The sequence below is a fragment of the Gymnogyps californianus genome, chromosome 8 (genome assembly GCF_018139145.2).
Source record: "Gymnogyps californianus isolate 813 chromosome 8, ASM1813914v2, whole genome shotgun sequence".
NCBI lineage: Eukaryota > Metazoa > Chordata > Aves > Accipitriformes > Cathartidae > Gymnogyps > Gymnogyps californianus.
Window position 1 is genome coordinate 4,464,429 of NC_059478.1, and position 13,962 is coordinate 4,478,390.

General features: G+C 36.5%; 1 protein-coding gene across 5 annotated transcripts in view; it reads left to right on the forward strand.

Moving 5' to 3' along the window:
• The window catches only part of RABGAP1L (RAB GTPase activating protein 1 like), a 257,343-nt gene that overhangs the window by 141,693 nt on the left and 101,688 nt on the right, over positions 1 to 13,962 (forward strand). For all 5 annotated transcript variants that reach the window (XM_050901438.1, XM_050901437.1, XM_050901439.1 and 2 more), the window contains 2 exons: positions 9,452 to 9,526; positions 13,065 to 13,190. In XM_050901438.1, the coding sequence (XP_050757395.1) occupies positions 9,452 to 9,526; positions 13,065 to 13,190 (201 nt within the window). The remainder of the gene's footprint in view (positions 1 to 9,451; positions 9,527 to 13,064; positions 13,191 to 13,962) is intronic.

Genomic DNA, 13,962 nt, shown 5'->3' on the forward strand with positions numbered 1-13,962 from the left:
TTCACTCATAGTTCTCAGATCACCTCTGATCAAAGAAAACGCTAGTTTTTTCCAATTTGCACATGGGGAAGTTGAGGTACTAAATGAACAGATTTGTCCAGCTTGTACAGACAGACTTTTGTTGCTCAGAAGAGATCCAGAAGGTAGAGTATTGCAGCTAGATAGGTAGTTCTCTGGCTGTCAGTTGCAGCTTTTATTGTGTTTCTGGCAGTCAGTTTTCATTTTACATTTTTTTCTACATGTGGAATAAATTATTGCCTTTGACAAAGCCATTTCTACTTCCCTTCCTTTTCCTTGTTACTCTCTTTCCACCTCCAGTTGATTAATAGACAGAAATGATGGAGTTTTCATAACAAGCAGAAAAGAGTGTCCTGTCTTTGGGGTATAATGATACGTATTCCTGTTCTCCAGATAAATTCTATGGTGATACAGACTCCTATTCAAACAATAATTTGGATGACTGTTAAGTGCTGCTTAAGTTGCGTATGTTGAAGTTCATTGTCATGAGTAATTCACATTAAAAAAAAAAAAAGTAAAAAATAAAGGAGCAGAGAGAACTTTGAACCAATTACATTGATTTCTCACTAATCTTGGAGGGCTCTAGAGGGCTACAAGAAAACAGTTCCTGTGCCAGTCTTTGAAAAGAATAACTAGGACAATGCAGGTAATTGTGGGCTTGTCAGTTTGATATCAGTTAAGTGAAAAATGATGGAATAGCATTCAGCTTATCAAGAATTAAATGTGAGAAGTATATTATAATGAATACCTATGAGTTTACTGAAAATAGATCTTGACAAGCTAAAAAAAAAAATACAGGTTTCATTGGTGAAGGTAATTTTATCAAAATTCTGTAGATTGTGTAGTCTGCCACGCAAAAATTGTATAAATGCTGGGCAAGTTAGAACATGAACAAGATACACACTGAAGAATTAAAAACTGGCTAGCTAGCAGGTTACTAAACATCACCACTGGATAAATGTATTTCATACAAGGCGTCATAAAGATCACTTGTTCATTTGATGTACTCTGGTTAGTCACCTAAAAGAAAACAGAAAAATCATTTCTGATGAAGAGATCTTGATGACACAGAGAAAAAGGGAATGGTAAATAATGAGGTGTTAAAGGATGTATAGATAGATGAATCTTGTGTGGGAATAGAGTGACTTGAGTAACTCAGTATTTTACAGCTGCTGCAGCTGCTTTTGATTACTGTGTCTAGAATTAAAGGTGACTACTTCTACATTGGAAAGAATCTGTACAAGTTCCATGAGGATGATGAAAGCATTTGGGAACATAGTTTGGAAAGAAAAACCTTTTTCATGAATGAATATCTCAGTCTATTTTGTTTAATAAAGAGAAGATAAAGGAATGAATCTGTCTGAACGAGAAGCAACTTAGAGGAATTATCTGTCTAGCAGGCAGCTTCACAGAGGCAGAGGTCTCAGACCTTCCTGGGTTTTCTGTAGTAAAAGTGAAGAATTCTACTCATCCTCCAAAGCTGGGAGCCTTCCCTGCTCTCAGGGCCTCTATTGCTGCTGCAGAGAAAGTTGCTGCAGATGTTGGTCCTCTTTTCTTGAAGGATCTAGATCAGAGGCCTGTCAGTGTGTACATCAAGTTGGGGACTGCTTTTCCCGTGAAGCATTTATCTACAGTTGAATGACCTCTGCCACTTTGCCACTTTCTCGATATGAACATGTTCTGCATAGCACCTTTGCAGTCAGCTTTTAATTTACTGCTCCCAACAGCTTTGTCTCATCAGCAGTCTTTGTTACTGTGCTATTTTTGTGTTCTGTATGATTTATGAATATTTTCAGCAGCATCAACCCTAGCACATCTTTCTATAAGGTTCTGTGAGTGACCTCACCTTCATTCTGTGGGTGAGAACTGACTGTTTATTCCTACCTTTTGCTTTCTATCCTTTAATCAATTATTTGAGTGCATAAGAGGACCTTCTATGGCAGCTTAGTTCCCTAAAAAGCCTTTGGGAAGGGATCTTGTTGAAGGTTTTCTAAAAATCCTAGTAGACTCTATTGACTGCCTCATTCTTTTATGTACTCATTGGTTCAAAGAAGGATTTGGGAAGCATTGCTTCCTGGTAGAACAGCCATATCCAAACTTCGACATTGAATTATTCATAAGTTTACTGATTTTATTCTTGACAGTTTCTACCTAGTTGCCAGTATTGAGATCAGACGCAACTGCTACGTAGATTTCTAGGCAGCAACTTTTCCTTCATCCTTGCGCTGTTTTCTTAAATGGCTATGGCTCTGTTCCACAGATGACCTGTCTATGGCCAGGTCTGACTAGACCTTGAGTTTATGATTGATGTGGTGAGTTTTAGAGAAATATTGTTAAAAGCTAATTAATTTGCTTATAAACTTGTCATTCCATTGGAAAAAAAATAACAATCTGTGTTGGAAGTAATATTCTGGCTGCTTTATATTACTAGAATAACTTTTAACAGAGGTGCTGTGCACTCATGCCCTTCTTCTAATATGAGAGCAAGATATTTGAAGAATGGGATTATTGAATAAGGCTAGAAGAGGTCTGTCCTCAAGTGGGAGGGTAAAAAGCTGAAGAGCATTTTCTTCATTCCCCACTGAAATGAGAGATGATGTGAGCTGTCAGATAAAAAGGAAAACCATTAAAAGCTCACTGCCTCATTTTAACGGATCTGTCAGTTTTAGTTCCGTCTCTTAATCTCTTCTTCAGTACAGTAGGAAATCAGGAAAGATGGAAACTTTTTCGGTTGCAGAACATTTATGTGACAAAGTATCTAAAAATAAACTTTAAGGCTGACAATGGTGATAAGGAATGAAAAGAGTTCCAGATTCTAGCTTGCAGATTTCAGTTGAGGACATCACAGAAGCTAGATTTGCACAGAGCAAACATCTTTGGGAAAACAGTTCTGTTTCTTGCACGCTTTCTGTTTAAATACTATGCGAATTCGAGCTCTATTTAAAGAGCTCATTCTCTGCGTTACAATGCATAACAGAATAGTACTATCGACCTACTTCCATGCATGCATATGTAGTTAACAGCTCGATGCTCCAGGGAATCAAAGCACTTGGCAGAAATAGTCCTCTCAACTGTTTGGAGTGTATGCAGTGCAGAATTTAATGTGAGATGTGTTTTCTCTAATTTTCTGATTAAAGTAACTCCTATTTGACAAAGAACCACTGTGACTTTAATAGGAGAAAGGGAGTATGTTGCAGGGAAATCAACCGGGTTAGCTAGGTGAGTGTTCTTACTGGGCAAACTGGAAAAATAGACACAACGCTTCCCTGTTTTTCTGAAAATGGTTGAATTACTTTTCAGAGATTCGAAGTTGGTGTTAGTGTTTTCCCGTAAACAAAGGCATTATGGAAGGATATGAATCATTTGTATCATGACATATTTTATTACTAAATACTTATCTCCTTGGTTGATTAAATGTGTAGTTTTTTCCTAATCCCAGTCATACTTGCCTGAAGGTTTTATGTGCAAGATCAGTGTGATATAGCTGGTTTACTGTGAAACGAAACACTCTGTTTTAGTCATCGTTCCAATGTCTGTCTGTTTGTTGGTACCCACATTAGTAGAGGGAATAATAATCTATTTTTCTAGCAAAGCTAATACTGCATGGGCTCCAGTATGTGTTGGGTTTGTTTTCTTTTTTACTTTCTTTGCTGTATAATTAAAATGTGAAAATGTCTTTGAGTTGCTCTTCTGTGACCCGTAGCTTCTATACCGTGATAAGCTGCAAATGATGGATTACTCTTTGGCTCATCCTTCAGCATGGCAGAACTGCTGCTTAGTGCTGTCCTGTAAGCTGATTGTCTAACTTTCATCCTTCTTTTACATTTTCATTTCCATTTCATTGCAGCATCTTTTTTCAGATGATCACCTCTTCTCAGCATGCACGTATTCTTCCATATTTTTCAATCCTTAGTATCTCCTCAAAGTTACAAATGGGAACTTTCAGTATTTGTCCACTTTGGTTTAATTATTTGTCAGCGAGCAGATCTCTCTCTTTCCTATAGGAGTCTATTTGCCGATTTTAGAGTAAACATAGGAGCATAAACAGAATCAGTTAAGAATTATTTTTCATCTCTTTTAGTTGTTTATTTTCTTTGCTCCTGGCTTGAAGAGCAATTTTAGTAAATATTGTTGTCTTGTTTCATGCAAGGAATTTTTAATGCTATCTTGTCTTCTTCCATTTACATATTAATAAGGTTCCTTCTCTGTGCATCTGTGCTCAGCGAGGAAGCTGCAGTACTGTTCTTGCATATGGGGTTTCTGCGGAGACTGTACTAGTGAAAAGGTCAGGATTGTGAATCTTGAATGCTGGAAAGAGAGTAAAGGCTTTAGTATGTTTGGAGGCCTGCCTGAATAAATGTGAAGATTTCTTCATTCTCTCGGCCCTTACAGCTCTGGAGGAGGCATATTGTATAACATACACGTGCCTCTCCCTGATACTCAATAAATGAGTAACTAATTTCTAAAAATACAGTTTTCAGTTAGCAGAGAAATTCCTTGTATAATGTGATACATCCTAAATGCTGCAGTCATAGGAGTATTATTACTTTCAAACTGTTAGCCTTATAATAACTGTAGGTATGCAGTTTTAAATTATACTGTCACTAAAATTATTTGGCAACCAAGCATGTCATAAAATACCTTGTTGCGTGAGAAGTCTACATCAAAGTACGGATGTTTTCTTGAGACAGTCTGTTTTTCAGACACCATGTAAGTCTTTTAACTCTACTAAAACAGACTTCAGCACAGAGTTATGTCTGTATCAAACACTGAGTAGATTCCCTAGATCATTTCTATTATTTGGTAGTGACACAAAGGTAAGTAATGAGAGCAAATCAGCCTTATAATTCTCCCCAGGAAAACTTATATTCAATTCCTGTTACATTTTCCTTTTTCCTGGGACACAGATGCTGGATATCTCGTATGGCTGTTAACAAGCATTGTGCCGGCGTGCCTGTCGCTTTTTCAGAGAAGTGAGTGTTTCCTGTGCCAGGAAACATTATTACTGACAGGAGAGATGCCGTTATTGCAGATGAGAGAGGGAGATCTGTAGAGCCTCTGCTCATACCTTTCCCTCTGCATTGCCGTGAAGTGGGTGGGGGGAATGAAAGCTCTGGAAATGTAAGAGCTTTGTATGAGGCAGACACTAGAGAAATACTTTTCATGAGCTCTCTTTAGTTTCTGATGTAATGTTTAGTTTCTAATGTCATTGAGTTACTATGGTAAAAGCAAATTGGCAATGTGATTGTAAGCTGATATTTGCTAGTGTTTTGCATTTTGTTGTTTTAAGTACATTTGAACCTTCAGCAAGTATAAGCAATCATTTTCATGCTTATGAGGATGCAAAATGATGACAAACATTTCATTCTGGAATTTGAGACGTACTCTCTACTCTTCCTTTTTTAAAACTGCTGGGACTCATACACAGTAGTTGCAGAAATCCCAAATCTGAGGTTTTAAATTCAAATCAGCAACCTTTCCATTCATCTTTTAAATGGTACTTACTTGGAATTTTTCTGTCTACAGAAGATTCTGATCTTGGGAGCTTTTCCTCCATTAATTATTTTAGAGAAGAATTTCTGTCCATCTCTGGATTCTTCATTCACTTTCCCAACATGGAGGCGGTTCTCTATCATTGACTTTATTTGAGGAGACTCTGTTGCTTCCAAAGTATTCACTTTCTAATGATGTTGTACTCATAACTGCATAGTAGTTCTTCTCTTCAGAAGACAGATAACTGTTAAAAAGACGTTTTAATTCTGTGAGCGAGATCTTCATTTAGTCAAAATGAATGAAAGTAGGCTTCAAGTCAGAATCTTCATTAAGTCCTATTTATGAGACGGAGAATATTTAAAATCTCAGTTAACTGGAGTATTGTGATTGGAGATTCCCCAAGAGCCTAAGAAAATAATAACTTAAAAGACTGCAACATTGTCGCAGGTTGTCAAGGGAAAAATCCCATTCTCTTGAAATTACAAAGTTAGGCTGACTGCAATGGCAATAGGGGATTTGGGATTTTGCTTTGTTTTTATGTGTCATGTGGAAAGACAAAGTTAATGCTCCTCAGTCCCTTAAAAAGATAAATCTTAAATAATTAATCTTAGATCTTTTGTTAATAATATGATAGTATGGTGGTATCCATAGGCAACATCCTTATTTTTGAGGCTATTTTGGTTAATTACACCGTATTTCAGTAATATCAAGTCCCATAGGTTACTTAAAACTACAAAAGTATCATTGGAAATGTAATATGCATAAAGCTTCAAAAATCTCTTTGCTTTTGGCAAACACAATGAAATAATGCAGATTTTAGAAACTTCATTAAAAAATAAATCTTTAGTTGCCAGGATTATGATGCTTTGACTTAACAGCAGAATCTCTCTCGGTTTGCCTATTGCTCATGCAGAACTGAAGTTAGTATCTAAGTATCTCATAACAGCTGCTTGTGAAGATCGGATTTTGGGGAAGGACTTAGTGGAAATTAATTTCAAAAAGCAAGCAGATCAAGCAGTTAATATTTTTTTCATAGTTGTCGCTTCATAGATTTGTTAATGGTGGCATCCTTTTACTGGGGCCCTCAGACATTTTTCTCTTATGTATCCTATGTACATCTGTGTCCCCTAATTAATTTGAAATATTTTTTTTTAAACCAAATTATCCAGTAGTTATTGATTAGTAGTTTTATGGATCACCTCTTTTTACAAATGTTTCAAATATGTCATCTATTCTTCTGATTTAACCAGCCAAGTAATGGTTTACCAGTTTACTTCCCCCCCGCCCAAGCTTTTTGGGTGAATACTGTCTGTTCTTAATAAATTTTTAGTATTTTTATTCCTTTTCATGTATCATCTCTTCTGATACTCAGTTGGAGACAGATCCTTCAACACATCCCCTGTCAGAAATGGTTCCAGCAGGATGACAGCTCCTGAGATTCTTCTGTAATAAAGCAGACACAAGGAAAGTTCATGTGGATTTTCTGCTGTAGTTTAAACACAACTTTTCTACCTTGATCATATATTTTCCAAGTAGAGGCTCTGCCTTCCTGCTCTGGATGTGTTTGAAACAGATTTATTACTGGTTTTAATGTGTTTAGGAAGTTGATTATGAGAACATTTCTTGGTCTTCCTTCATATTTTTATATTTAACGTGCAGAGTGAGGATTTTTTTGCACCCTCTCCATTTTCCCTCTTTTGCCATAATTTCAACTTCTTTCACAATCTCAAAAGGAGTATCTTTTTATTTGTGATAACTTTCTTTACTTTTTAATCTATGTCAGTTTTGGAGGCAGTTTGTTTGGTCCGATGTGTTGGTTTCTCAATAGTTATTTTAAAACTCGTTTGGATTAATTTATTGCTGTTTTCAGCAAATTATTAGCTATTGTGCTAATAATGCTTCTCACAACGGAGAACCCCCATGCATTGATAATTTGCTATTAATTTTTCAGCCTGGATTTTTTTTTTTAAGTAAAGTAAAAGTGTTGTTATATAGTATGAAGAAATCATAAATCAAATTTATTATTTGTAATTCTGCATATCTGTTTCTAAGTGGAGCTGGCCTTTCAAAAGCAGAAATAATACATCTTTTAGGAATGCTACAGAAATAAAATATTAGGCATCCATAAACTGATAGATTTTGGGAACAAATAGATGAAGACTCATGATGATGATGATTAACCAGTGTATGGTTCTAATTAGTCATATGCAATATTAATTTAAGTGTTGAAAGTAATTTCTGTTAATTCAGCGCTTAGTACCTAAAGAGTAACTTTAAATTAACTTTTTCCAGGAAAGCATCCTTTTTTCCCAGTTCAGAGTTTTGTGTTTGCTCTTGTACACTTCTGTAGTTATCTTTTATATTTTACGTGTGTGGCTAGAGCTGGTTTAAACTAGTAGGCAGATTGTAATGGCTCATTAAATTTTTTTCAGTAATTTATGTGACTAGTCTTCTTGTATTTGCTTGACCACTGAAACTGAGCAATGGATTGGGAATATTTTCACTCAGATTCTAGCTAGTCCCATCTAACATACTTCAAAAGAATCGTAAGCAATATAGACAAATGGCAAAGAGCTGTAAGTCACAGTTCAGTTTTTCACAAAGCTACAAATGTATTAGGAAATCTATGGATGAGTTGCTTATAAACAGTGACCTTTAAAGGAATACTCAGGTTATATTCTTTACAGAAATCTTCTCTTCTGGAATCATTACAGAATTCCTTATAAATATTTCTTTCTTAGTTTTTGCCCATCAGAATGAAAAAGGAAAGGTGGTTTAAAGACTTTATATATATTTTGGCCTCCATTTCAACATTTCTGGCAGAAATTATTTGCAATTATGTTAATACTGTTGGCTGGAAAGGAGTCACATCTCTTTTTGAGTCACAATTGTTCTTACATTTTGAAGAGGCAGCTTAGCCAGCTTTGAAATATTGTACGATAGACCCAGGTGGGTTTGGTTCCCCGGCGTACCTGACATTGTTTATTCACAGTCTCTCTGTGCTTCCATTCAGTGAATTTGTAATCTTGATTTCATTCAAGACTTACCAAAAAAAAAAAAAAAAAAGATAAGCACGGTGTTCCAGTTTGAAACATTCTCATCTGTAAACAGTCTTGGAGGCAGTGTGGGGGCAAAGCGGATTTTCTGATTCATGTGGCTTGTTCCTCCCCGTAGCTCTGACCTTGTGCTTTTGTTTTCCCTGGCTGTAACCTTAGTACCTCGCTTATTCTCTCAGGATGTCTCTCTCTCCGATGTCAATCCTGCTGCTGCTTATACTTTCTCAAGTTTCCTCAAATTCTTAACATCCTCTGACATCTCTTTAAAAACAGTATCTGTTTTCTTGTCTTGGAAGAGTAAGGGGGAAGGAAAGGTTGGTTATTTTAGTTTTGTTTTTTTTAAGAGTAAGAAAAAAGTAGTATGTCAGTCATACCATAGGCAAATGAGTCGTGTTCATTCTTCAGCATAACAAGGACATGGAAAAACTGTTTCTGATGAAATTTTCAGGGTACAGTAGTTCTCAGCAGTTTTCTAACAACCAACCTCAGGTCCTATACTTTCATGATGTCAGAACTTGTTTTTCCAAAACCAACCAAGCACTCTCCCCACAACACAAACTAACCTGATTTTTATATCCTATTTGTTATAGCATTGAAGTTATATCATCACTGACCTCAGCAGAATTATCCTTGATTTAGGTGAAGGGAAATTGCATCCAACTCTTTTCATGCTGTTCAAAAAAAATAAAAATTTACAAATACAGCATCTGTTGAAGATTGAGGGTGACCTGTAGCTGTTTTCTTGAGTGCCCTGAAAGCCTATGCAAGAATGGTTACAGTTTCACTCCCTTTATTATTGTAGCCTGCATAGTGTTACATATTCTGAATAGCTCATTGATTATAACACATTTTGATAATGTATGTTGTCTTTTTATTTTTTCTAGGCATACTCAGTCTATGATGAAGACATTGGCTATTGCCAGGGACAGTCTTTCCTTGCAGCTGTGCTTCTGCTTCATGTGAGTTAATTGCAAAATGAAAGCTTTGATATTTGAAACCAAAGCAGCTTTAAAATCAGTAGTACTGTAACATGCTATTTGACAGATATTTACTGTTGTTTATTTGTCTGTATTCATTTTCCTCTCGTTGCTTTTTGGCAAATAGTGACTAATGGCTTCTGTCTTTATGAATGTAGATTTCCTTTATCTAGGAGAAATCCATTAAATTGTCAAGTACTTCTGTGTCAAAACCTGAAACTGGTTTGTTACATATTAATATTTTCTTTTAATTTAGTTGTCACGTAGGTGAACTCCCTTTGCGTTTAAGGGGAATTTAACTTTGGGAGATATTCTCAGAGTAGCTAACCAGAGCAAGCAGTCTCATTAATTTTCAGTGACACTTTTTCTCCTAGGGACATTTTATAATATCTTTTGAGTGAAAGCTGAATTTTAACCTTGATATTTTAGCCTGTAACCAAAAACTGTACAAACTTTGATCTGTTGCTTCCTATATGTACATGTGCGTGTATGAATAGAGATAGATAAATGCACAATTTTTATCTTTGCAAGATGCTTTAACTTTGATATATCAGTGGAAAAAGGGCAGATTCAAGTAGCGTAGGAATCGTAAAGAATATCCGAATAAACCAGCCAAAACCCCAACAACTACTCTTACTCAGGCTCTCACCTGCTTTTTCTGTCAGTCTTTAATTAATAAATTATTAATCATGGTTGAAGTACATTTCAGATTGTGGTTTTGAGTCAGCTGTTGGTGGTATGTATGTTACACATACACTTCCTAAGGCATCTAGAACTCAAATTCAGATTAATTTAAGTTGTAATTCCTAGTGAGATCTATGACTCCTTGAAGACTTAAGGAGCATGATACACAGTGACAGCGTTACTGAGAAGCTTTAGATTCTTTAAGGATAAACCTGAATTAGTCACATTATTGCAATCCCACATATACTGCAAATTAGCTTATCTTAACTGTTATTTTGCAATTAACTTTTTACCCAAAGAAGGATTTTTAAGTTCCACTGGAATAATAAGCCATTTTCAATACCAGAGTTGTTTAGAAATGAGTGGGTGTTGCATTCTTAACATTTGACTAATACATCAGCTCCTCTCACTTAGTTGTATGCTGTCATTACTATAGAGAATCACCTCTGTTTCTAGTGTTTCTGGAGTCAGAAGAAATTGCCCTGTACACAGGGAATACTAAATGGCAATTACATTCATTTTAATATGCCCTTTATAACATTTGCTTTCATAATAGGATATTAAACTGAAATAATCAGAGAAAGGGGGGAAGGGAAGCAGTCTCAATGAGCTCATGTAAGTTGGGAGCTTCCCAGGATGTCCTCAAACTCTTGTTTTTCTTAAATTCTCCAACCAATCAGTATGCTGTGAATGCTTGTAAGACCCTCTCTAACTCTTCTATCTTTGCATGGATTTCTAGACCCCTTCCTTTCCCTTTTTTTTCTGGGACAGGATATCCTTTCTCTTCAGTGTAGATATCTTTCAGGGATGGTTTGGTAGCCTGAACCTCCATCCTGGATTTTTGTGATTTTGCTGCTTTGATGAAATTCCCATCAAAGGTGAGCAGGTAACTTCTAATCACAGGGGGACAGTGTTGCCAACTCTAATTGTTTTACTCTAAGTCTCACAGTATTTGACTTTTTTCCCTTGTTGTCTACTTTTTGGAGTCATTGCTATGTGAAAAACTAAAATTTCATTTTAAAAAAGGGTAGATTTATGGCTTTTGTGATTCCAAAGAAAAGATAATAAGGGGCAAATATCTAAATGCTAAAAATCAGAATAGAAATGCCAAAAACATGTGTTTTGCTTGAAATAAATAAAATAAGAAATGAAAACTTGATTTATGATTTTGAATTCTTGGGGTTGGTAATACTGGAGAACCTCTGTCCACTGAGAGCGAGGACTCGGTGGCCTCTGCCTGTGAACAACTTTGGCCTAGTACTTACCTCTGTTCCCACTCCCTGCCCCCGTCTCGGGGGAGGAATGATTGTCAATGCACGTGTGTCTGATTGAGCATGCAAGGTAGGTGTGCTTGTGCATGAGCAACTGTCATTTTGTTAGAAGTAATTGTTACTTTAACAAAAAACCTGAAATTTGCGTTCCTCTTATTATAGAACAGATTCAAGCCTTTTGGTCAGGATAAAACTATTTCTTCCCTTTACTTTGTCTGCAGCTTTTGTCCGCTGTCAGTGGGGATCGTTCCATCCAGATAAAATTGTGATAAAGAGCTTTGAGATTCCTAAGAGCTTGTCCTAGGCGAATCTAGCCTGGACAGGTAGCTAGCAGCTGATCTGGCAGTTCTTTATGCTAACTAGTTACTTTCATTTATGATGTCTGAAAATGAAAACGAAAGTATCTGCCCATGGCCCTGGAGACAGGCCATAATCATAGGCTGAACATAAAAGATGAAATCCTGGAGGTAAATATCAAGAGACTAAATTCTCTTTGAAGAAAATACTGAGCTTTTATCTATTGCTGATATTTGATAAGGGGTTGGCAAGAGGCTCAATAAGTGAATATACTAAAAGGTCAAGAGTTGTCATTCTTGATACTCAATAATTGTTTTCATTTGTTACAGTCTGGTGCCTGCAAAAGAAAAGTTGTTTTTAATGTGATTGAAAACCTGATTTGGGGTCTTCAGTGACTCTGCTTGTGCCCATCTTCTTATTGTGTTACCTGAAGGCATGGGGGAAGTGGGGGAGATACCTTGTCAGTGGAGTTTTTATGATACAGGCCTTCCCACAAATCCAACGTTCAGTGGGCTGAAGCCAACAAATGTAACGATAGAGTGGCTCACACAGCTTGTCTTTTAGTACCACCTTCTAAAACTCTGTTGGATGAGAAATTTTGGTCAAAATGAAATAGAGATTATGGAGATAGGGCTTCTGAAAAAGTCATGGTGTTAATAGATGGGATCAGCTCTCCTGAGCTCAAATATAGGTTCTGAAGGCAAGATTTGTAATTTCCTTATTCATCGTGGGAAACCTGACTTCAGAGAGTTTGATGTCCTGGGGTTTGAATGAAAGTAGATAAGCAGCATTCTCACTAAGGGTTGGTTATACCTTAGTTCTCCTGAATTTTTCCCTTTTAACAAAGTCTCTCTGAGTAGAAATCACTATCATGAGTTGTTGTCTTTTTCTTTTCTTTCTGTCTTTTTTTTTTTTTTTTAAATTGTTGTTCTGTAGCTGAGAGTTGTGTACTGGTTGTTCTCGTATCATTTGGCAGAAAGAATACTGATGACAGTTGTGCTGCTGTAGGGATGTATACTTACATGAACCTATGATATGATCCCACGTTTTCTTCAAAGAAGGTCTTACAGAGCCAAATCAAGGTGCTCATCAAGGGGAGGAGTCCCCTTGAGATTTTAGTTGCTTAATTCTACATTCAGAGTGCTTTGCTGAAAATTCTAATATATCTCTGGTTCTGAATTCATCATGCATAAGTGTGTGTATTTGTGTAAGGCATTTCCAGCCTCAGCTCAGTTTTTAAAATTATGTTTGTGTATTTTTCCAAACAGATGCCGGAGGAGCAGGCATTCTGTGTATTTGTGAAAATAATGTATGACTATGGCTTAAGGGACCTCTACAGAAATAACTTTGAAGATCTCCATTGCAAATTTTTCCAGCTGGAGAAGTTAATGCAGGTGGGGCCAGGGTAACAAATTCTTCTACTTTCATAAATGGAAATACTGGCATGAAGAAGAGATTAATGCTTTGCTTCCATAAGCTACTGGACAATAAAAACCCTCTCCTTTGAGAGGTGGGGTAGAACCAAAGCAGGGAAGTTTAATATCTGGATCCAAGCATTGTGAGTCAGATTTATTTCTCATTTCTTTTGTCTTTCATATACCAATCTTGCTGCTAATCTTTGTATCCAAGCAGAGTAGGTATCTGTTTTTTTCCTCTCTCTGTTTGCTTACTCTCTCTCTTCCCTGTTTCGTGATGTTGCTTAGAGAGAATGTCTCTGTTCTATTAAGGCCAGAGTATCTTTTGGACTGCCACCATCAGTGTCCTACTTTCTATGAATTATGTTGATGGTTAAGAGGTCAGGCAAATCAGGACATCCTGATGCTTATGAAATACGAATCAAGCGTAGGTCATTTTGTAGATTTTCCTGTGTTTTCAATACGTTGCTGCTCTTCCAGATGGAATTCATAGTCAGAGCAATTTCACATAAATAAATGGCTGCAAGTTTTACACATTGTTCTGACTAAGAAGGAGTTACTAACAAGTCATTATGCTTTGACCTGCACTTCTATTAGCATAGTGAAAGCTAGCTGCTGAAGTCAGTTATCGTAGATGACCATATATACCTCTGAGAGATATATTAAAACCAAACAAAACAGACCACTGTTAATTTAATGACCTTTTTTTTCAGATGTCAAATTGTGCATACTTCCTACTTGATGCAGCAGA